At 40.1% G+C, this 26611-nt stretch overlaps 1 protein-coding gene across 1 annotated transcript in view; it reads left to right on the plus strand.

The window, feature by feature from the left end:
* LOC121880280 (UDP-N-acetylglucosamine--dolichyl-phosphate N-acetylglucosaminephosphotransferase-like) overlaps window positions 1-20557 on the plus strand; it is a 102635-nt gene extending 82078 nt beyond the window's left edge. The window contains exon 4 of the mRNA XM_042387437.1: window positions 20187-20557. Coding sequence (XP_042243371.1) covers window positions 20187-20490 — 304 coding nt within the window. The 3' untranslated portion in view covers window positions 20491-20557. The remainder of the gene's footprint in view (window positions 1-20186) is intronic.
* Window positions 20558-26611: the final 6054 nt, after the last annotated feature.

Consider the following 26611-nt stretch of genomic DNA (forward strand, 5'->3'; position numbering starts at 1 on the left):
CCATAGTAGTTCCTTTGGGCAAGTTAACGAAGAAGCAACTAACTCATCTGGGGTCGAATTTGCTTCACAGAAACAGAAATATTGCTTCTTCTCTTCCTATTCAGATCAAGAATCATCTGTCATGGTGGAAAATTTTGGACAATCTAACCGGTTCATCTCCCTGGGTTCCCACTCAAACAGACTTGTTCGTTTCCACAGACACGTCCGAAATAGGATGGGGATACCATTCCTCAAAAGGAGAGTTCCGTCAAGTGAAGTGGAGCGACTCCCTTTGGAACAAACACATAAACGTAAAAGAAATAGCAGTACTGTAATCCTATTGTTTTGTTGGCAAACCCAAATTTCAAAAGCATGACGATTCTGTTTTTCCATAGACAACAGAGAGGCAGTGTTTTGTCTCAATCATCAAGACTCAACCAGATCTTGGCACCTTCTAAAACTATCAGAAAAATTATTCAAAGTTTGTGTAACACAAATACTTTACCTCAAAGCACTCACATACCGGGAGTACAAAAAATTGGGTAGATGCATTGTCCTGTCTCAGGCCAGTATCGACGGAAACAGAATGGTCCCTAAAGATATCGAAGTTCAAGAGTCAAGTGAGGAGGTTTGGGACTCCACAAATAGATCTCTTTGCCTCACAAAACAATCACAAGATGCCAATTTATGCATCTCTGGAACGGTCGAATCTTTTAGGAAATGCTCTACTCATAGATTGGAACCATTCGAATTCAATCTATCTGTTCCCACTTGTGAAAATGTTGTCCAAAGTGCTTCACAAACTCAGATCCTTCCAAGGGAATGTCCTCTTTATTGCACCATATTGGATCCTACAACCATGGAGTCTCGATCTGTTGGACTGGTGCTCACATCCACTACAATTGCAACAGGGATATCTAGAACGGGTACTGCACCCTCAGTTCGAGATATCCTTGGCACTTCACGCTTGGAGTTTCTCAAAAGATGTTTAAATAGATTGTTGGGTAATTCCAATATAGTTACCGTATATCTTGGCCTACAAGGCGACGGGGTGTATAAGACAGCCCCCAAAATTTCCATTTAAAATGTAGCTTTTGAGCCCTATTCGCTGTATAAGACCGGTACCCCAAATGTGACACTTACCATTGGGAGCTTACTGACCCAGTAGTCCTTAACCAACCATCCCATTGACCAGTGCTGTTTACACATCCTTGGTTTTTCAAAATAAGGCCAATTCACTTCAAGTAATGGCATCAAATGTTACAGGTTGGTGTAGTGTAAACACTAGTGACTCACTTAAAAGTCTGTTACTTAACTTGAACTAATGTCGGTGTCGAATACAATTGTTTCATTTACTTGAAATGGGTTTACCGATTTATTTGTTTATTTATTTATTTATTTATAACATACTGTAATATATTAAACACACTGCAAGTATTTTCTTTAATTTATAAGCTTGCTTCAACCAGCTACAGTATTCTAATTCAATAGTGTTTCATTAGGATTTGAGTGAAAAAGATTACTGTACATACTTACTACATACATTTATTACACACACATATATATATATATATATATATATATATATATATATATATATATATATATATATATATATATATATATATATATATATATATATATATATATATATATATATATATATATATACACACAGTATTACCCTGCCTAACGCGGTTTCACTTAACGCGTTTTATCATATACGCGGTGCCTCGCCAGAGCTGAACTTTCACTTAACACGGATTTTTTTCCACATATACGCGGTGAGTGTCCGGCTCGAGACGCTATTTTTAGATTTGCCCCACCCGCCACCCTGCCTGACTGCCTGTTTTAGCTCATAAAATTCATACAAATTACCCGGCCAGAATATAATTTACATTGCTGGAATTCTTATAATTTGGTGATCATTTTGAATATAAACATCATATATTTTGCATTAAACATACAATTTTTAGATAAAAAATTTTCTCTAGGTAACTATGTTATCTTTTGTGCAAAATATATGACATTTATATTCAAAATATTCCTGGTCTTACAAGGAATCCAGCAATGTCAATTATATTATCCTAACTTTAGTTTGAGGTATTATTTATTAAAATTTAGTGGTTATCCCACACATCTCCTTGGGACGGTTGGTGGGGGGTGGGGGGGAGGGAGGGACCGACCGACCATCTGTTACCCGGTGAAGAATTATTTTTTTTTTATTAACTGAAGATATTTGTTTTAGCTCATAAAATTCATACAAATTACCCGGTCAGAATATAATTTACATTGCTGGAATTCTTATAATTTGGTGATCATTTTGAATATAAACATCATATATTTTGCATTAAACATACAATTTTTAGATAAAAATTTTTCTCTAGGTAACTATGTTATCTTTTGTGCAAAATATATGACATTTATATTCAAAATATTCCTGGTCTTACAAGGAATCCAGCAATGTCAATTATATTATCCTAACTTTAATCTGAGGTATTATTTAATACTAAATGTTAAAAACTCTGGAAGGGAGGATTGGTGGGGGGTGGGGGGGAGGGTTGGGACTGACCGCGCGGTTGGAAGAGGGGGGGAGGCAAGGTGGGGTACTTTGATTGACAGATAGTGTCGTGAAGATTATTTTTTTTTTATTAACTGAAGATATTTGTTTTAGCTCATAAAATTCATACAAATTACCCGGTCAGAATATAATTTACATTGCTGGAATTCTTATAATTTGGTGATCATTTTGAATATAAACATCATATATTTTGCATTAAACATACAATTTTTAGATAAAAATTTTTCTCTAGGTAACTATGTTATCTTTTGTGCAAAATATATGACATTTATATTCAAAATATTCCTGGTCTTACAAGGAATCCAGCAATGTCAATTGTATTATCCTAACTTTAGTTTGAGGTATTATTTATTAAAATTTAGTGGTTTTCCCCCAAAAATTTCTCTGAGAGGGAAGAGCCAGTGAGTGTAGTGTGAGAAGAGGGGGAGGGAGTTGAGTCCATTATTTGAATGGACATTAACTTGGCGACTGTATTTCTCTATTTCTCTTAAGTATTAATTGTGTGCATGTACCATCATAAAATTAAGATGTTATTTTTACTACAACATAGATATGTGCCTTCAAAAAGTGGAGTTTGGGGGTCGGGCCGGTTTTTATTGGAATTAATCCCATATGTTCTGTTGTTCACTTAACGCGGATTTCACTTAACGCGGGACCCTCTGGGTTCAATTGACCGCGTTAAGTGGGGTACAACTGTATATATATATATATATTCACAATATTTTAGAATCGCAGTCATGTACTGAATATTCTATGTAAAAAATATAAATTTTAAATGAATTATTTCTAGTGTGGTCAACTTCCTACACAAAGACAGGCTATAAATAGCTGTCTTATCTCCCCTCCCCCTCCATCCCTCTGTTCTGAGAGAGGTCTTGGTAAATAACTTTTGTTTGTTTATTTTCATTGTTTGTCTAATTTATCATGTTGTATCAAAGTAATATTACTAAAAATTTTAGGCAGCTACCAAACAGGGAGATTCTACTGCCTGGGAAGATATTGGAAGCACAATGTACAGTATTGTCTAATGGTAGACCCAACTTCCATATGACATCACGAAAATTGTGACCAAGTCTTAGGTTGCTGATTTAACTTTCTGCCTCATTTATACACAATTGCAGTTTCAATTGTTTCTCTTCCTTTGACAACACAACATACATACAATATGATGTTTCTCACCTCTGATATTTTTTCCATTTATTTATGGTTGGTTATTTAAAATAATGCCAATTCACTTCAAGTATTGGCATCAAATTTTACCTGGTGTACACTAGTGACTCACTTAAGCGTCAGTTATTTAACTAGAACCAATGTTGGTGTGAGTAAAATATTTCCATTTACTTGAAATAGATTTGCCGATTTGTTTGTTTATTTATTTATTTATAATATACTGTAATATATTAAACACACTGCAAGTATTTTCTTTAATTTATATACTTGTTTCGCGAAAAAGGGAGGCTACCATTATACCTGGTAGGTGAAGTTGACCAGAAATTTATGGTGATCATTAAGGACCAAACTCCGAATCCAGAATCCATGACGTGACTTCTGTTCATCATTCTCATCCTAAATTTACCGCTGTCGGTAGTTTCAAGAATTAACGCAGTCATTTACTGAATATTCTTTGTAAAAAAATAAAATTTAAATTAATTATTTATAGGAGATAAGTATTATGATCAGTAAATATACAGATATGCATTACTGACCACCTCCGAACACAAGGACGGCTAAAAATAGCCACAGGCGGTCACAGTCAAGGTCACTTTCCCTTTCTTGTCACTGGCAAATGGGGGTGGGGGGGGGTGATGATAGCAGCTGTGTTTATAACCGGGGTATATTGTTCTTTTACGGTATGTTAGACTGGTTTATAATACATTTTTATTATTTTAATATACCGGTAATCTTCATTTTAATCCAGCTTTCCAAACGTAAGTTTCAGTATAAAATAATTAGTGGTAGGACCTTGTGAGTGGTTTACCATATTTCCATCACCACTCTTGACACGCTAAACCGCAGTATTTAAGAGGTAAGAATTTTATCTCTGGTGCTTAAGACGACCCCCTAACTTTGGGCTGATTTTTTTTTTTTTTCAAATTCCGTCTTGTAGGCCGAGATATACGGTAACCAAGTGATAACAGGTCATAGACCCCAAACTTCTTTGCAGTATGAGAAAGCTTGGAAACTTTTTCAACAATTTATCAGGTTAACAACTCCAATCATGTTGTTGGAAACAGTGGTGTTAGAATTTTTAGATTTTCTGTTCAGAGTTAAAGGCCTTCAAGGATCAACAATTGCATCTTATAAATCAGCATTGGTTGACCCTCTGGCTTGGGGTTTTAATATTACTTTGAACCCAAGAATTTATCAAATGCTCAGATCGTCCTTTTTTATTCAGAGACCCCCTCAGCCTAAGAGAATCCCACGTTGGTCTCTAGATAAAGTTCCTAAATTTCTTATGGGGCCTAATTACAAAATAAATCTGAACAAGGACAGATTGCTCCAGAAGGCAGCCTTCCTTCTAGCAATAGCAACAGGTATGAGAATCAGGGAGCTGATTTAAATTTCCAATAATCCATCATTATTGGTATTTTCTGAGGAAGATCTCAACCTTTTTCCTAAGGAGATCCTAAGAAAAAATGAAAGGGAGGATTTTTGAGCTCAGCCTATCAGTATAAAATGGCTGATGGATGAGACAAGGGTTCCTCATATATTGTGCCCAGTTAGGAATCTTTAGGAATGGTTAACCAGATTCCCTAATTGAGGCCCCTATGTATTCTCATCACAGGATGGTAAGAAATTGTCTCCTAGTCAAATGACAAAATATTTATCACAGTTAGTGACTAAAGCAGACCCTGGCAAGAAATTTTTGGCACATGACACCAGGAAAAATGCAGGGTTTGTGGCCTTTCTGCAGCATATGAGCCTCAGTCAGATCAAAGAAGTGGGCTTTTAGAAATCTTCAAAACCATTCAAAACAGCTATCTTCATCTATCTCTGGAAGATCCTTCACATGTGGTGGTGCTGGGGTCCCCTCCCCCACCTAGTTACTCTCCACAACCAGGACCTTCTACTTCCTCATCAGAATAAAGTGAGTATCCTAATTGAGATATGTAAATTAACATTTTGCCTTCCGGTAAATGTTCCTAATATTGGAAAATATTCCAAAAACTTTATAATTATAATCTGGACCTACGCTAGCGGAGCCTTATACGCAGTGTCACCTCCATCTCCACATCCTGCTCGGTTAATCAAAGCTAGTCGTCGCATTCTGGATCGAACAAAAAGCCTTTTTTTTTCTAAAAACCAGTTTTTGTGATATAGTGCAGAATGCGACGTTGACATCCCACTGATCTCCACCCCTCGAGAGTTGACATTTGTTTACTGCTCGCTCTAGGGCAAGAGATGACGGTAGCAATGCGTGTGATGGAGGGTGCCGGAGGGGGTTTTGAGAATTGAAATTAAGTGCCAGGTTACGACGTGTCCTCCTAATACAGGTATTACGTATTAAGTAATTATTAAATGTTTTAATTGCCTGTATGTTGGTGTGGCGAGTTATTGCTAGGCATTAACATACTTAGGTATAAAGCTAGACGTCGCATACTGGACTATATCACAAAAACTGGGTTTTGGGGGGGGGGGGGTTTACCAGAACATCTCAAAGTTTGAAAAAAGCTAATTCCATTTCATTGAAGTTCGATTTATCGAGGTTTTACTGTACTAAGATTCGCAAAAACTTCAAGAGAAATACTTGAAATGTACAGAAAAACAAACATGCAATATTTTGGTCATATAATTAGGGATGCGGGGATAATAGCAGAAGTATTAATGGGCAAAGTGTAGGGTAGGAGGGACAGGGAAAGCCAGAGACTAGGATGGATGAATGGAATTAAAAACTGGGTCCCAAGACAGATACTAAACCTTAGAGGACTTGTAAAAACAGCCCAGTACTTAGATTGATTGACTTACCATACCCATTAACCATATTTATCATACCAGTTAACAAGTCTTACCATACCAGCTGACCAGTTTTACAATACAACCATTCTTACCATACCAGCTAAACATTCTTACCATACCAGCTAAACATTCTTACCATACCAGCTAAACATTCTTACCATACCAGCTAAACATTCCTACCATACTAGTTAACCATTTTTACCATACCAGTTTACCAGTCTTACCATACCAGTTAACATTCGGGATCGTACAGGAATATCCCGATAACTGACGCATAAAGTTGTTGATTAGTGAATCAACAGTTATTGAAGCAATTAATCCCATAAGAACATAACAAATTCAGGAGGTTGGGGACCGGCCACCCTCCAAATACTCCCATTAACCCTTGATATATCTCTGTACTGCACACTTTAAAACAAGAAAATAAAGCACATATAAGCAAGCATAAAAAGTCTTAAATCAGCAATGTAAAGCATAAATTGAGACTGTTATTTACCTGTGTTTAGGATGGTAGAGATGGTCTAGGATGGGAAGTTCAAGTCTACCAATCTTTGTTGGTCCATCATTACTCTTATTACACCTTATTTCGTCTTATTACACCTTAACCACATCACATCAAGTTGCTCAATACAAGAGGAACTATCACTGGGGTGTTTAGGCATGATTGAGTAACACACTAAGTCAGAAATAAAGAAAAATATGAAGTCAGACATACATAGTAAGTGTAAACAAGAACAAAGATGGCAGGAATGAATCAGAGGCAATGTGCAGAGCCCTTTGGTGGAAATTATTTTCACCATACCAGCTCTGCCAATCATTAGATCTCTGGGTTATCAACGAAACTTGCTGGTTATTTCCCTTGTATGGAATCACCATTTATAGCAAATTGACGTTCAATGGGATGTCGATTATTGGGGTTCACCTGTACTCGCAAATATGGCATTTTGATTTAAATAAAATTTTTGCCTTGTGATCAGACACACTAGTGTGGCTTCTTTTTCTTTTCTTTTTTCATTTTCTCTAAAAGTATCTTTTTGAATAACAGTGAACCCTCGAAAATCCGGACTACTATGGGGGGGGGGGACCACCTGTCCGAAAAAGTTGATTGTCCGAATCTTCCAGCGAATGTACTAAATGTATAAAAACGATAAATAATGATATAAAAAAATACTAAAAATACAGTATATATTATCCTGACTACTGGGGGTTAGTTATACACCCTTTTTCCTGTGAAAAAGACATAGTTTTGAGCAACATATTACTGTACTCACTTTGTACTCAAATGTACTACACTAAAGGATTAAAAATTTTATCGCGTGCACACTACGTGATGTTTATACTCAAATTATTCGTTATCTTGCAAGGATTGCAGCAATGCAAGTTATATTTTATTAAGTTTAGTCTGTGACATTTTATAATATAAAAACTTTAAGCCTAAAACCACCTTCACCCTGGCTGGAAGATAGGGGGATGGCTGAGGGGAGGTGAGGTAAGGTGTTGCACAACCAGCAGCAAAGGTTGCAAAAGTTACCTAGTGCGTATTTATTTATCTGTCAGATAAATGGAAGTACCGAATTTTTCGGATTTTTCGGCTTAGAAGACGCTGCATCGTGGAAGACGCACCCTGATTCAGGTATTAACCCACCTGGGCACAGGTCACTGACCCACATTGGGGCCTAGGGGGCGAAAATGTAATAATAGTAATAATAATAATAGCCTAATAATAATAAATACAAAAATGAAAAAAAAAATCAAGAGTGAGGAACAATATATGTATGTTGTGTTGTCAAAGTAAGAAAAACATTTGAGACCCTGCAATTGTGTGTAAATGTGGCAGAAAGTCATATCAGCAACCTGGGACTTGGTCACAATTTTCGTGATGCCATATGGCAACAAAGTCTACCAATATCTTCCCAGGCAGTAGTACCCGGTACCTCCCTACTACCGACACCAGTGAAACCACTAGTGAAACCGTTGCTTGATAATTATACAGCCCTTTTGGCACAAGTACACACACGTCTTTGAATATCATCACTTTGAACTGCTTATCAGTCTTCATTTTCATCAATTTAAAAAAAAATCTGTATAAGAAGGTGAAATCTTTAATACAGCACTCATTTTATACACCTGGTCACCTCCACATCTTAGGGGCTGTAGTGTTTACATTCTTTCTCTTGTTTTTGTCTATGTGACAACGACGGGAAATATTTTCCAACAGTAGAAGGTAAGCAAATGTAAACATGTATATCAGCGTCTATATAAAACAAAATCTTTATTTAAAAACAAAATAAAAGTAAAAAAAAACTCGTTTTTTGCAAAACCAGTGACTGATTGGTTCTACTGTAGTGGAATTCTCCCCTACAAACTAACTGCGTAGCAGCCCACCACCTGCTATCACATTCCAATGTGCCGCCTTCCCGAGCAACCAACCAGATGTTACCGTATCTTAGCAACGAAACTATTCACCGGCTACTTCTCGGGTTTTCCCACCATGACTCATGGCGGCTGCTGCGGGGTATATAAGCTCTGTCTCTCCCTTGAGATTCAGTCAGACCATTCTTCTTGAACTAGCAACACCTCCTCCTCCGCCGCTGCCTGGCTGCCCCTCGCATCTCCTCGCCTGCCTGGCGGTCCTCGCTCCCGCCAGCGAGCATGTCCTTCTCTGAGCTTCCTCACCAACCAACTCTCATTCTGCCCATTTTCCTGAACAAGCAACATCTCCTCCAGCAAGCTCCACGCTGTTAACAATTCATTCAACCAGGAGGCCAGCAACAGGCAACACCTTCTCTAACGAAGCTCCTGCACATCTACCTCCTTCAACACGATACTCCCGAACGTCTTCTACTGAGCTGCTCCCCACCACACGGCATCTCCAGCACCAGACTGTCTATCATATAACTTATATATATATTATACAAGAAAACCACATTAGAGTTTCCTTCCATCCTGAGTGCTAGACAACATTAATATCTCGATACCCCTACAATGGTGACTCCCGGAGATTAGCACTCACACAGGATGGAGGAGACACTGATCACGCTCCCACTCTTCAAGCAGACACCGGCTCCTCTTCCTGCCCCACGCACCACATTCTGACGACCCCAGCACACCCGTCCTGCCTCCGACCCCGGCCCAGCAGTACCTGCCGTGAGGGAAGCACACAACATCCATCGCCTCCATACCCCCTCTTTTCTCCTTCAGGTACTCCCTGCTAATGTCCTGCACCCTGCTGCTGTCGTGGACCCAGCTGCTGTCACGAGCCCTAATCCGCTTCTGCTGACCCAGCCCCTGCTCCTGATCCAGGCCCACACACACCCCAGCAGGCGCATCTGACGACCCTGTACCTGTCGTGAGGGAAGAACATTCATCGCCTCCACACACCCTTTTTCTCCCTTCTCCCACAGATCGTGTGTATCTAGACAGTTGTATTTCAGCGATCGGCTCATCACGCCATCGCCGTTGTCTCACATGAGGCATGCACCGCCCGGTCTTCCTCACATGTGCTAAGCAACTCTACAATCAACAAGTCTCCTACACCGCCTGGAGGGGAGGGGGAGTATTGTAGTGGACGTCTCCCCTACAAACTAACTGCGTAGCAGCCCACCACCTGCTATCACATTCCAATGTGCCGCCTTCCCTAGCAACCAACCAGATGTTACCGTATCTTAGCAACGAAACTATTCACCGGCTACTTCTCGGGTTTTCCCACCATGACTCATGGCGGCTGCTGCGGGGTATATAAGCTCTGTCTCTCCCTTGAGATTCAGTCAGACCATTCTTCTTGAACTAGCAACACCTCCTCCTCCGCCGCTGCCTGGCTGCCCCTCGCATCTCCTCGCCTGCCTGGCGGTCCTCGCTCCCGCCAGCGAGCATGTCCTTCTCTGAGCTTCCTCACCAACCAACTCTCATTCTGCCCATTTTCCTGAACAAGCAACATCTCCTCCAGCAAGCTCCACGCTGTTAACAATTCATTCAACCAGGAGGCCAGCAACAGGCAACACCTTCTCTAACGAAGCTCCTGCACATCTACCTCCTTCAACACGATACTCCCGAACGTCTTCTACTGAGCTGCTCCCCACCACACGGCATCTCCAGCACCAGACTGTCTATCATATAACTTATATATATATTATACAAGAAAACCACATTAGAGTTTCCTTCCATCCTGAGTGCTAGACAACATTAATATCTCGATACCCCTACACTACATAATTATAAAACTGAAGAAAATAAGTCCTCCATTGTAGCTGTATTAAAATTAATGTAGAAAAATTAATATAGTTGTTTTAAGTAATGTTATTTAATGTTAATAAATGGAACAATGGAAGAAGCTAACAATTAAGGGTAAAAAAAAAGTGAGATCACATATGTAAGTGAGCACATGTGTCCACATATCGTCATTACTCTACATAAGAATATGAAAGCAACACTTATTTACTGTTCATACAGTATATGTTTTAATTAATGTTTCTGAATTTCTTTTTGATTGAATTATTGTTTATGTGTGCAAATTGAACAATACAATTTATTAATAATACGAAGAATATTAAAACACACGAGGAGACAAGATGTCATTGTTTTTGTTGTTTACAAAACCAGTGACCGATTGGTTCTACATATAAAACTGAAGAAAATAAGACCCTGGTTGTAGCTGTAGTAAAATTAGTATGGTTGTTTTAAGTAATGTTATTTAATGTTAATAAATGGAACAATGGAAGAAGCTAACAATTAAGGGTAAAAAAAAGTGAGATCACGTATGTAAGTGAGCACGTGTAAACATATCATCATTACTCTACATAAGAATATGAAAGCAACACTTATTTACTGTTCATATATATTTTAATTGATGTTTCTGAATAAAAAAAAAAATATCTACCCACCAGTGGTAATAAAGTTGAAAACATAGGGACAGCCAATGTTGTTGTGTGTGTGTTTTTACTTGGATGACGAAGTTGTATTTAAATTTGGAAGATTTTAATTTTGTGGGGTTTTTACAGTCTAAATGGGTATCCAAATATGAGAGCCTACTGTAAATAGGTGTCCAAATATGAGAGCCTACATATAAAGAAACAAACATTCCTGCATTTGAGACCAGCAGACAACCTTTAGCAGTTCCTCAATAGATGGCGCTGCCGCACCACTGCCATGAGTAAACAAACCACACAGCAGGAAGGGTTTATTTATTTTTTTTTTGCAATATATCAACAATATTAGTTAAATCAATACTTTTATAGTACTGTATAGAGAATACTTGTAATTGTTAAGTACTGTAATGAGGTAACAGTCTTTGTAAGGGGCTGATTTCAAAAACCTCTGCTACAACTCCTTGACTAGCATGGTAATTTTCGAGGTATATTTTTGTCATAAAAAGTGCGTCTTTTAAGCCGAAAAATACGGTAAGTGTTAAGGCTATGTGGCAACCCATCTATGAGCAGTGGACCAGCATTACCAGACACAAGTGCCAGTAATGCTTTTGCCTCAGTAAGCAGTGAGTGTCTTGACCCTAGGCATGATTTAAAAATGGCCACCGTGGTGTTTGTGCTGCTATTACAATATTTATCATGAAATAGTGAAATATTTTTGAATTTATGAGACGTTGGTGAAATGGCTACTCATAACACTGGTCTACAAAAAATATTTTTTTTTCTGGCATGAAACCTTTTATCTGTTTTTTACTAACTTTAAGGTGCTGAATCCAAATCTGATCTCAGATTTGCTCCATCACGTAACGTGCCAGAATTTACTGAGCTACCAGAGATTGAGGATATAGACCGGAATTCACCTGTTTCTACTGATGAAGATGAAGAGACTGATCTTTTCAAGCCATCTGGTGAAGAATGTGAAAAGCCAACGTTGTGTACTCAGTCAGAATTGAATGATCTGGTCAGAGATCTAAATTTGCCAAAACAGTCTGCTGAATTGTTAGCTTCCAGGCTTCAAGAGAAACGACTCTTAAAACCTGGCACGAGTGTCTCCTTTTATCGCAACAGAGAAGAGCAACTGCGGAAGTACTTTCATTCATATGACCAGCTTGTTTTTTGTAATGATGTAGAAGGACTTCTTCTCTCCATGGGACTATCAGCATATGATAGTAAGGATTGGAGATTTTTTATTGACAGTTCTAAAAGGAGCTTGAAATGTGTTCTTCTTCATAACGGAAACAAGTATGGTTCAATTCCAATCGGACATTCTGTACAAATTAAAGAAGAGTATGAAAACATTAAGACTGTTCTAGAGAGGTTGCAATACCATGCTCATGAATGGTTAATTTGTGTGGACTTGAAAATGGTAAACTTTCTATTGGGCCAGCAAGGAGGGTACACAAAATACCCCTGTTTTCTGTGCTACTGGGACAGCAGGGCTACAGCAGACCATTGGGTGAAAAAGAATTGGCCACCAAGACATAGTTTGACGCCTGGTGACAAGAATATCATTAACGATCCTCTGGTTGACAGGAAAAACATTGTCCTTCCTCCTCTGCACATAAAACTTGGTATCATGAAGCAATTCGTCAAGGCTCTTGATCATAGTGGAGAGTGTTTCAGATATATATGCTCAACCTTTCCAAGTCTTAGCGACGAGAAGAAAAAGGCAGGGATTTTTGATGGACCTCAAATAAGAACACTACTCAGAGATCCACACTTCCTTGCAACAATGACTGAGGCACAGGCAAGAACTTGGAATGCTTTCTCTAATGTGATGCGGAACTTCTTAGGGAACAAGAAAGCGGACAACTATAAAGAAATTGTGGAAGAGCTGCTCTTGAGTTTACAAGCACTTGGATGCAGAATGAGTATCAAGGTTCACTACTTACACAGTCACTTGGACGAGTTTCCAGAAAATCTGGGAGAAGTGAGCGAGGAGCAAGGGGAGCGCTTTCATCAAGACATTAAAGTAATGGAAGAACGTTACCAAGGTCGATGGGACTCGAACATGATGGCGGACTACTGCTGGAGTTTGATGAGAGACATTCCAGAAGCTGTACATAGGAGATCGGCCAAAAAGAGGAAGTTTATGTAACTGTAACTTGATCTTAATACTTGCACTATTTCTACCGTACATTAATTGTTTTTTTTTCACCCTTCAATGTTACATTTAAATATTATATGTGCATTAACTTTCCAATTTGATATTAACAATTTTTGGTCATAGAAAAATATAAATTATAATGCTGAAAAAATTTATGTATACATGTTTAAACCGTCAATTTTTATCCAAAAGTTTACGTTTCCCAGCAAAAGTTCAATATGGTATATCTCAAAAACCTGATGTGATAGACAAAAACCAAAGTCATATTTGGATTCTGCACCCCAAATTTACTTAAAATCCGTTTAAAAACCTTGTGCCAGAAAAATTGTGTTGACCGGTGTAATACATCGCATATACTGTACCACACAAAAGCATGTCATAATATATAAGCTTAGTGAAATGTAGTGCAGTAGAGGCATGTGTATGTGTATGGCGAATTATAATGAATATATTGTGCTTATTTGATAGGTATTCATAATACCTTCACCAAGGCCTACCATGCTTGAGTGGTAAGTGGAAATATTAATAACAGTGGTACCCCGATTTACGCAGATTTACGCGGTCAATTGAACCCACAGGTTAGCGCGGAAAGTGAACAACAGAACATATGGGATTAATTCCAATAGAGACTGGCCCGACCCCCAAACTCCACATTTTGATGACACAAAAGTATGTTGTAGTAAAAATATTATCTTAACTTTATGATGGTATGCACACAATTAATATAGAAGAGGTTAGGTTAGGAAAAATAAAGGTTAAGTTAGGAAAAATAAAGGTTAGGTTAGGAAAACTAAAGGTTAGGTTTAACACTTACGTTAGTAGAAGAGATGGGTCGGCATACGGGGATGGAGGCTGGTTCCAAGGCAGAGGGCAGGTTACTGGCCCTCAGGTGAATCACCATCACTATCCGTCATAGTTGTCAGGGCCTCCCTGACAAATCCCTCAAAGTCACCTTCACTGTCACTATCACTGGCTCTGGCTGGCTGTGGTGGGTTGCGGGCGAAGAACTCGGAAATGCTTTTTTGACGGCTAGTGTTGATCTTGTCTTGATACACCTTGATGTATGGCTCCATAGCCTGCACCAGCCAGGTATGGAAGACTTCATAGCGGTCATCGTCATGGTCGTTGGAATGGAAGAGCTTCAGTTTCTCTGCACACTCGATGGCACCCTTAATATTACTATGCGTTAGCTTGTGTTCTTTTGGGATTGACGCACCACCTTCCTCTTCACTGACGTGATCATCTTCCAACATCTCGTCGGCAGTCATTTCAGGATCTCTGATCACCTCCAGGATGTCTTCGTTGGTGGTCTCGGTGAAGCCTTCAGCTGTAATACTGTGCGCAGCTTCTCTTGCAAGGTCCAATGCCACTGTCACAGACTGAACCTCACCAGTCACAGGTTGACTCCGCCTCTCACCTGGTATACCATGCAACACATGCCTCCATGCATGACGAATCGTAGCTATAGACAGCTGATCCCATGCCTCCACCAAGAAGTCCACAGCTTGTTTGACGTTAAATTTTTTCCAAAACTGTTTGACGAAAACTTCTTGATTCACCACCTGTGTTCCTTGTCCTCGTTGCTTTTGCTCTCGCTATCGGTGTCACCCAGGTTGCAACTCATCCTTGGTGTTGGTACAGTCGTTCAGGAGCTTAAATTTCTTTGCAGAGTATGCAGCTTTCACATTGCAGATCAACTCCTGGTCCATGGGCTGGATTAATGACGTATTGTTGGGAGAGAGGAAGACCAATTTTACGTTGGGGTGACGATCCATAAGTAGTGGCGTGTGTCCTGGTGCGTTGTCAAGGATCAACAGAATGTTGAATGGAACATTCTGTTGCTCGCAGAATTTCTTCACGTCGGGAACGAAACAGTCATCAAACCAGGAGAGTGACAGAGCAGAGAACATCCACGCTTTACGTGCGGTCAGCCAGTGGACATTAATCTTGCTCATGTCCACGTTCTTGTAGGCTTGCGGGCTGTGTGAATCACCGATAACTTGGGTTTACAGGTACCGGAGGCATTGGTGGTAAAGAGGACGGTGATGCGCTCCTTCTGCAACTTCCGGCCCCGAATCTTGCTGGCAGACTGGACAACGAAGATCTTGGAAGGTAGCTTTTTCCAAAAGAGACCGGATTCGTCCATGTCATCGGTGTACTGCCCTTCCTCCATAACCTCATGTAAGAACGGAGGAAAATCTCTAGTCACCGCACGGTCAGCACTCGCTTCTTCACCACCAATGTTGATGTTGGTGATCTTGTTCCTCTTCTTAAACCTATGCAGCCAACCAGAGGAAGCATTGAATGGTTTGGGCTCTGCAATTCCCATCTTACGTGACACTGCTGCATACAGTTCACGGGTGTACTCTTGAACGGATCGTGTGTCCACCGACATGTTGCGTCTCGCCTGACGAATCAAGTAACTCGCCAGCAAATTTTTAACCTTTAGCAGCACCTTGTTCTGGCAATACTTGATCATTGAAGCACCTGCAGACTTTGTGATTCTCATGTGTTCTTTGATCTTGGCTGCATCCTTCTTAATAGTACGAATCGTAGATTCGTTGACTCCATGCTGGCGCGCGAGATCAGCTTGACGTTTTCCTTTCTCCAAATCTTGAATGATTTTGTATTTCACTTTGTAGCTTAGGGAACGTCGTATCTTCTTTGGCTTAGGGCGGCTGGGTCCAAGTAATGCAAGGTTTCTCTCTGGGGGCGGTGGTCCGGCAGAAGCCATTTTACAGAACAATGGATACTGGTTTACACGGTGTGGCCTGGAGGGATACAACTGACGCGGCTAGGTCAAGGGTCGTCTTAACTCCCTCCTGCGGGTGGACACGTCATATTACTTTAAACCAATCACAGCTAGCAGCGGAGGGAGGTAAGGATGCATGGCTCAATCACAGTCCGATACGTCATATGACGTCACTGATAATGCAACAGAGACATGCACCGCGCAACCTTGCCCCGCTGCTTGCCCAGGCGGGAAGGTCGAATCTAAAAATAGCGTCGCGCCAGACACTCTGGCGTATATGGGGAGTGCGTGTATATGGGTAGATGCACTGCGGAAAGTGAAAGTCCGGTTCTGGCGAGGCACCGCGTAAATGAGAAATCGCGGAAAGTGAAACCACGTAAAGCGGGGTAATACTGTATTACCAAAATTTCAGTTTTTTTCATAGAAACTTTTAACTGATTGTCTTCCTTAATTTGTGTACAGTAATAATCCATATTAAAAAAACACTTTCAAAAGTTTTGACCAAAAAACTAGCAAGGAAAAAAATTTATATACATTCTGGCGACTGCACATCTAACCACCACTTATATTTACTTTTATTCTGTAAGTCTGTAACTATTTACATTACAGTTAACCCTCACTTTACGTGGTCCCGCATTCCGCGTTTCCACGTTTACGCGGTGCCTTGCCAGAACCTAACGTGCTCACATTACGCGGTACATGAACCCCATTACGCGGAGAGTGTCCGGCGCGACGCTATTTTTAGATTCGCCCCACCCGCCACCCGCCCGCTTGCCTGCCTGTGCTCCTCGCCTCTCCCTCCTCCTCCCTCCGCTTTGGCAAGCCGCACGGTAAGGTTGCGCAGTGTGTGTCTTTGTTGCGTTATCACTGACGTCATATGACGTATTGCACTGTGATTGGCCATGCATCCCTACCCCCCTCTGCTGCTAGCTGTAATTGGCTTAAAGTATTATGACGTGTCCACCCGGGGGAGGGAGGGAGGGAGGAAAGACGACGCTTGACCTAGCCGCGGCAGTTTCATCCCTCAAGGCCACACCGTGTAAACGTGCATCCATTGTTCCGTAAAATGGCTTCCGCCGGACCACCACCACCCCCAGAGAGAAACCTTTCCTTACCTGGACCCAGCGGCACTAAGCCAAAGAAGACACAACGTTCCTTAAGCTACGAGGTGAAGTATACCATCATCCAAGAGTTGGAGAAAGGAGCAAGGCAGGTTGATTTGGCGCGCCAGCGTGGTGTGAATGAATCTACGATTCTAACAATAAAGAAGGATGCAGCCAAGATAAAGGAGCACATGAAGATCACAAAGTCTACAGGTGCTTCTATGATCAAGTATTTTCACAACCAGGTGCTTCTCAAGACAGAAAAATTACTTGTGAGGTACTTGGTGCGTCAGGCGCGACGGAACATGGCGGTCAACACGCGCTCTGTTAAGGACTACGCACGTGAACTGTACATGGCAGTGGCACGAAAGATGGGAATTACAGAGCCCAAACCCTTTAATGCTTCCTCTGGGTGGTTACAGAGGTTTAAGATCCGGAACAAGATCACCAATATAAACATTGGTGGTGAAGAAGCAAGTGCTGACCGTGCTGCGGCTGGGGAATTTCCTCCGTTTTTACGTGAAATTATGGAGGAAGGACAGTACAGTGACGACTAGGTGTTTAACATGGACGAATCTGGTCTTTTCTGGAAAAAGCTACCTTCCAAGTCCTTCGTTGTAAAGAATGCCAGCAGGATTCGGGGCCGGAAGATGCAGAAGGAACGCATCACCGTCCTGTTTACCACCAATGCCTCTGGTACCTGTAAGCTCAAGTTATCGGTGATCCACACAGCACGCAAGCCGCACGCCTACAAAACCATGGACATGACCAAGCTAAATGTCCACTGGCTGACCGCACGTAAGGCGTGGATGTTCTCTACACTGTCCCTCTCCTGGTTTGATGACTGTTTTGTTCCCGATGTAAAGAAATTCTGTGAGCGACAGAATGTGCCATTCAATATTTTGTTGCTGCTGGACAACGCACCAGGACACTCGCCCCTACTGTTAGATCGTCACCCCAACGTAAAAGTGGTCTTCCTTCCTCCCAACACTACGTCTATATTACAGCCCATGGACCAAGAGTTAATCTGTAATGTAAAAGCTGCATTCTCAACAAAAAAATTCAAACTCCTGAACGACTACACCAACACCAGGGAAGAGTTGCGTAACCTGAGTGACACCACCACCGATAGCAAGAGCGAAGAAGATGAGGATCAACAGTTGGCACAGCAAAAAATACTGTTCAAACAATTCTGGAGAGTATTTAACATCAAGAAAACTGTGGACTTCTTGGTGGAGTCATGGGATCAGCTGTCTATTGCTACAATTCGTCACGCATGGAGACATGTGTTGCATGGAATACCAGGTGAGAGGAGGAGTCAATCTGTGACTGGTGAGGTTGAGAATGTTGCAGTAGCAGTGGACCTTGCCAGAGAAGCTGCGCAGACTGTTACAGTTCCAGGCTTCTCCGAGACCACCAACGACGACATCCTGGAGGTGATCAGAGATCCTGAAGTGACTGCCGACGAGATGTTGGAAGAAGATCACGTCAGTGAAGAGGAGGAAGAAGGTGCGTCATTCTCCGAAGAACACAGTTTAACTCATAGTGATATTAAGGGTGCCATGGAGTGTGCAGAGAAAATGAAGTCCTTCCTTTCCTGCAACAATGACGATGACCTCTATGAAGTCTTCCATACCCGTCTGGTGCAGGCTATGGAGCCATACATCACGGTGTATCACGACAACATAAACATCAGCCGTCAAAAAAGCATAACCGAGTTCTTCGCCCGCAACCCACCACAGCCAGCCCAAGCCAGTGATAGTGACAGTGAAGATGACTTTGAGGGATTTGTCAGGGAAGCCCTGACAACTGTAAGTGACAGTGATGGTGCTTCACCTAGTAATGGTGATTCACCTGAGGGCCAGTAATCTGCCCTCTGCCTCGGAACCAGCCTCCATCCCCGTATGCCGACCCATCTCTTCTACTACCGTAAGTGTTCCACCTAAGTTTTAGTTTTTCTAACCTAACCTTTATTTTTCCTATGTTAACCTTTATTTTTCCTAACCTAACCTCTTCTATATTACTTGTTTTTTCATACCATCATAAAGTTAAGATAAAATTTTTACTACAACGTAGTTGTGTGTCGTCAAAAAGTGGAGTTTGGGGGTCGGCCCGGACTCCATTTCAATTAATCCCATATGTTATGTTATTTCACTTTACGCGTTTCTCACTTTACGCGGGACCCTCTGGGTTACATTAACCGCGTAAAGTGAGGGTTAACTGTATCTTTTTTCTTATTACACCATCATCTCATCTTCCTCGTGATTTACTCCTTCTTTCCATATGCATTTTATACTGACTGTTCCAATGATATGGGTATAGCGTGAAGAGGAATCAACAGTAAACTCTCACTTTTCACTTATACTCGCCAAAATGACTTTTATTTTTTATTTATTTATGGGGGGTTCATAATTCATTTTTTTTTTTTGAGAAGGAATCATTTGAATAAATATTTGACAATATCTTAGTCACGAATAGCGCTCGGGAAAAAATATCTTCTCGAATAATGGTCATTCTGCGGGCTCCAAACAGAGCGAGTGACAGGATCTTTAAATAAATTTCAGGCGATCTTGAGTGTTAACCAGTCTTACCATACCAGTTAAACAGTTTTACTGTACCAGTTAACCATTCTTACCATACTAGTTATCCATTTTTACCATACTAGTTAATCAGTCTTATCATACCAGTTAACCTGTCTTAACATATTAGTTTCTTTTTAGTGTAAGTGTACCATAATTATTTTTGTATAATTAACAAATAATCATATCATCTATTTGATCTACAGATACAACGCAGAGGTGGACAAGTTAGAACCCAGTGTTGCTGAGTTTAAGGCAAAGGAAATAAAAAAACCTATTCTTGTTTTCCTTCGGCTCCTAACAACTGTGGGTCTTGTAAATTTTCAAGAAGGGTTGGGGGAGGATGGGGAGATGTGCTGTTTAAATAATCTAACTCTTATTAACCTTACTTTACTTAAGCTTGGTCCTCAACATGAGGGCACCCTCACTACCAGATTACTCATGCTACAGGTTCTATGTTCTGGCCTTGCATTTTTCATACGTTACCCATTAGCTGACATGTTTTTTTGAAGTAAGGTTAACATATACAGTACTGTACTGGGCACCACACATTGAGTAAATAAATGACTTACCTGTATGCTGTTGCTATTTTTGTTACCTTCCAATTTTTCTTTCAGCACCTCTTATTTATATACAGTAGAACATTGATATAATGCGAGATACGTTCCAAGAGAGGTTGCTTTAAACCGAATTTGATTTAAATTGAAGTGTTGTTTCAGTGGAATAATTTAGTTTGGTACTTGAGAGAAACACAAAATACTAAAAAGACTGAGAGTCTACCCAGATGCACCTCAGCCCACCTCCTAGAATAAACAAAACATTGTTTTTTGTAGTATTATGTTGAAACAGACACTCATAAATCAACACAGCTAAAATTATGGGACATGAAATTGTCGTTTACTAGCTATCAGCTGATGGGAAGATGGGGGGGGGGTGATATATTTGACAGTTGATGCCAAGGTCTAGTGCTTATTTATTTATCTGCCCTTAAGAGTGACTTTTAAGTTTTTCTCGTATAAAATGTCACAGAACTGACATGTTCTAATTAATTTTATTACGAAGGGCTAAAATTTTTATCGTGCAAAATATATGACGTTTATATTCAAATTATTTGCTGTCTTGCAAGGATTCTAGCAATACAAATTATATTCTCCTGTGATATTATATAAGATAAAAACTGTAAGCCTATAACCACTCAACCCTGGCTGGGAAGATGGGGGGGGGGTGTTACAGTGACATGTTTGACAGTTGGCGCCGAAGGTCAGTGAAGTATTTATTTGTTTATTTATGTCCTTTAGATTGAGTTTTTGTCTTTTGTTTATAAAATTTCATAGAATTGACCGGGGAGAATATAATTTACATTGCTGGAATTCTTATGAGATAGTGATTAATTTGAATATAATCATGCTATAGTTTGCACTAGACAAAAATTTTAGTAATCATTTAGTACATGTACAGAACAGCTTCCCCCTTAGAACAGTGTAGCTTGCCCAGAGGAACATTAGGCACGAATTTTAAAATATGATGCACCAGATTGACTCCCGCAAAATAGGAAAGATTCGCTTTAAATTAAAATATTGTCCTTAATTTTGGGTGTCACTTTAAATCAATAATCTTAAATTGAATCACTTTAAATCGACGTGCTACTATAATTGTATTGGAAGTGATAAGATTGTTCATTCATTAATATTTCTCTGGATGTTTGTAATTGTTAAGTCTAATTGTGCAGATATACCCAGATAACTGACGCATATACAGACTGTGAAAAATCCACGCATAGTGATTCAGTGGTTTTCGAAGTAATTAATCCCATAAGAATATAACAAATTTGGGGGGTTAGGGACCAGCCACCACCAGAAAATTTCCATCCACCCTTGATATATCTGTCGTTCAGACTGTCAAGCAAGAAAAAAAACAGACATATAAAGCAAGCATAATAAGCATTAATTAAGTAATGTAAGCATAAATTTAGACTGTTATTCATCAGTGGTGAAGCAATGAATTCACATTAAGTCATCATTCCTCCTCTCAGCCAGCCCCTCTGACTGAATGGCTGGCTGATGCTTTGGCCATTGTTTCTGCCATTAAGAGTTTTAAAAGATACTTTATCCCCACATTTTTCTGAAACAATTACAGGTTAGTGGAAATTTTTGAAGGCTTACAGAAAATTTTTAGATTCAGCAGGCCTGCCAACACATGTATTCCCTTACTATGTTGATGTCCTATGCCTGTAAACCTGTTCTATATGGTTACTGGAGAAATACAGCCATCTGCAGACATAATAGCTTTTCTCATAATGAATTTTTTTGTTAGGTTACTATGTTTTGGGAGGAAGGAGGGGGAGAATGATAAAATGAGACGTCACCTTCCATACAACGTGACCTTTCATTCTCAAGTCAAAATATATATTATACATATATTAATAGTTTTCTTTTATTGAAGAATTTTTATTATTTATGATGATTCGTATGCCATAAGAGGCTGTTTATAGTACGTAGAATATAATAATTATGAATCAATAATACAGTGGTCCCTCGGTTAACGAACGGTTCGATTAACAAAATTTTGGTTAAAGAATTAGCTCTCATAAGAATCTTCAGTTCGGTTAACGAACAAAACTTCGATTAACGATATTCTTACGACAAACACGTTTCGTTGTGAGCATCAGCTGATTGGCTAGTCCGCCAATACAGTAATCTGTTCTATGTTTACACTCGTTTCCAGTGGAGTAAATATCAAGAAGATTGTGTTCTTGAATATTTTTGCATTTTGTATATTAAAATTATTGGTCATTCTAAAATTTAGCCATCCAAGCTCTGTATACATAAAGTTTTTCAACTAATATTTTTTGGCTCAAATATGTAACTTTTTTCATTTATTGAAATTCATTTACATGCACACACTGTCCTAAGGGCATAGCTATACTGTACATTTAATCAAAATAATGTACAAAATGATTACTAAAATTTTTGTCTAGTGCAAACTATAGCATGTTTACATTCATAATTAATCACTATCTTATAAGATATCCAGCAATGTAAATTATATTCTCCCCGGTCACTTCTATGACATTTAATAAGTAAAAAAACAAAAATCAATCTAAAGGACATAAATAAACAAATAAATACTTCACTAGACCTTCGGACCCAACTGTCAAACATGTCACTGTCACTTCCCCTTCCTCCCCCCCTCCTTCCCCCTCCCAGCCAGGGTTTGGTGGTTATACAGTAGGCTTTAAGTTTTTATCTTATATAATATCACAGACTAAAGGTAGGAGAATATAATTTACATTGCTGGAATCCTTGCAAGACAGTGAATAATTTGAATATAAACGTCATATCTTTTGCACAAGAGATAAATATATTAGTACACTAGTGTAGTACAATTTAAAAATGTACAGATTTTGAACTGTATTTTTGGGTAGATTTACATAAATTTCTTCTTTTATTTTTATTCATTTACATGCACACACCATACTAAAAGAAACGTAAAAGAAATAAATGACCTAAGTGAAAACCTGTACTGTACATGTATTAAATGATTACGGTACTAAGATTTTTATGCCTAGTGCAAATTATAGCTTGTTTATATTCAAATTAATCACTATCAAACCAGAATCCCAGCAATGTAAATTATATTCTCCCAGGTCATTTCAGTGGCATCTTATAAGACAAAAGTTTAGTCACTCTTGTAATGGGGGGATTTAGAGGTAGAAAGTATAGATAGAATATTTAGTTGTAGGATGTAAACTTGTAAAGAGAGGAAGTTTGGTGGCGTGGCCGGTTAGTTATTTAACTGCATATACGTTCTTAGGGGAAATCTTCTAAACCACCAATTCTAAGTACTGTATTCACTGTCTTGCAAGGGTTCTAGCAATGCAAATTATATTCTAACTTTAGTCTGTGATCGTATATAAGATAAAAACTGTAAGCCTATAACCACCCAACCCTTGCTGGGAAGATGGCGGGAGGGGAGATGAATATTGGCCTAAAATTGGCGGGAACTCTCAAGTGGCGGGAAACTCATGACATTGTTACATCACAGCCAGGGAGAAGGCAATTTAGGCTAAAGGTTTTTATCATATGAAATTTCGCAAACTAGACTTAACAGAATGTAAATTGCATTGCTGGAATCCTTGTCATATGGTGATTAATTTGAGTATAAACATCACATAGTTTGCAGAAGAGATAAAAAAAATTATAGTGTAGTACAGTACATTTGAGTACAAAGTGTGTACAGTAATGTTGCTCAAAATTATGGCTTTTTCACGTTTAATTTACAATTAATATTTGTTTAATTTCACTTTCTAGCAGTCCATGGTGCATTAGAAACACGGAGGTGTATCATTAGTGAGTCAGAGGTGTATTGTTGAATGATTATTTCCTGACCTCGGTTGGCCCGGCAAAACGGATAATCCAGCAAGGCTTTGGAACTAAGGGTGCTGGAAAATTGGTGGTGTACCTTTACTATATGAGTGTAATCACTTGACCGATTATTTTATTCCTGTATGCCAACTCACTCTCTGTGTTGGATATTGAATGGCGGTGGGCGAAGATACGCATGCCAGCCCTCCCGAGACATCACGAGTTGTACGTAAAATTTCGGAAGTCATCGGACCCACCCTGTCAGATACTTTCTTTAGCTACTGTACATTTGGGGAAAGTAATTTCACTACATCTTCAAGTTACTTATCTGATAAAGCTATCAATGCTAACTTATAATGAAGATAATTTGCATTACATCAGTTGCATAGATAAATCATGTACAGGTGTACCCCGATTTACGCGGTCAAAAGAACCCACAGGGTACCGCGTTAAGTGAAATCCGCGTAAATGGAACAACAGAACATATGGGATTAATTCCAATAGAGACTGGCCCGACCCCCAAACTCCAATTTTTGACGACACACAACTCTGTTGTAGTAAAAATTTTATCTTAACTTTATGATCGTATGCACAAACAAGTATATAGAAGAGGTTAGGTTAGGAAAAATAAAGGTTAAGTTAGGAAAAATAAAGGTTAGGTTAGGGAAACTAAAAGTTAGGTGTAACACTTACATTAGAAGAAGAGATGGGTCGGCATACGGGGATGGAGGCTGGTTCCGAGGCAGAGGGCAGATTACTGGCCCTCAGGTGAATCACCATTACTAGGTGCATCACCATCACTATCAGTTACAGTTGTCAGGGCTTCCCTGACAAATCCCTCAAAGTCACCTTCATTGTCACTATCACTGGCTGGCTGTGGTGGGTTGCGGGCGAAGAACTCGGTAATGCTTTTTTGACGGCTAGTGTTGATGTTGTCTTGATACACCTTGATGTACGGCTCCATAGCCTGCACCAGCCGGGTATGGAAGACTTCATAGCGGTCATCGTCATTGTCGTTGGAAAGGAAGAGCTTCAATTTTTCTGCACACTCGATGGCACCCTTAATATGACTATGCGTTAACTTGTGTTCTTCAGAGATTGAACCAGTATCTTCCTCTTCACTGACGTGATCATCTTCCAACATCTCGTCGGCAGTCATTTCAGGATCTCTGATCACCTCCAGGATGTCTTCGTCGGTGGTCTCGGAGAAGCCTTCAGCTGTAATACTGTGCGCAGCTTCTCTGGCAAGGTCCACTGCTACTGCAACAGTCTGAACCTCACCAGTCACAGGTTGACTCCTCCTCTCACCTGGTATGCCATGCAACACATGCCTCCATGCGTGACGAATCGTAGCAATAGACAGCTGATCCCATGCCTCCACCAAGAAATCTACAGCTTGTTTGACGTTAAATTTCTTCCAAAACTGTTTGACGAGAACTTCTTGAGTCACCACCTTTTGTTCCTTGTCCTCGTCGCTTTTACTCTTGCTGTCGGTGTCACCCAGCTTATGCAACTCATCCTTGGTGTTGGTAGAGTCGTTCAGGAGCTTGAATTTCTTTGCCGAGTATGCAGCTTTAACATTGCAGATTAACTCCTGGTCCATGGGCTGGATTAATGACGTAGTGTTGGGAGGAAGGAAGACCACTTTTACGTTGGGGTGACGATCCATAAGTAGGGGCGAGTGTCCTGGTGCGTTGTCAAGGAGCAACAAAATGTTGAATGGAACATTCTGTTGCTCGCAGAATTTCTTGACGTCTGGAACGAAACAGTCGTCAAACCAGGAGAGGGACAGAGCAGAGAACATCCACGCCTTACGTGCGGTTAGCCAGTGTACATTAAGCTTGTTCATGTCCATATTCTTGCAGGCTTGCGGGCTGTGTGAATCACCGATAACTTTGGTTTACAGGTACCGGAGGCATTGGTGGTAAAGAGGACGGTGATGCGCTCCTTCTGCAACTTCCGACCCCGAACCTTGCTGGCAGACTGGACAACGAAGGTCTTGGTAGGCAGCTTTTTCCAAAAAAGGCCGGATTCGTCCATGTTGAACACCTGGTCGTCAGTGAACTGCCCTTCCTCCATAACCTCACGTAAGAACGGAGGAAAATCTCTAGCCGCCACACGGTCAGCACTCGCTTCTTCACCACCAATGTTGATGTTGGTGATTTTGTTCCTCTTCTTAAACCTATGCAGCCAACCAGAGGAAGCATTGAAGGGTTTGGGCTCTGCAATTCCCATCTTACGTGACACTGCTGCGTACAGTTCACGTG

The sequence above is a fragment of the Homarus americanus genome, unplaced genomic scaffold (genome assembly GCF_018991925.1).
Source record: "Homarus americanus isolate GMGI-L3 unplaced genomic scaffold, GMGI_Hamer_2.0 scaffold20930, whole genome shotgun sequence".
Lineage (NCBI taxonomy): Eukaryota > Metazoa > Arthropoda > Malacostraca > Decapoda > Nephropidae > Homarus > Homarus americanus.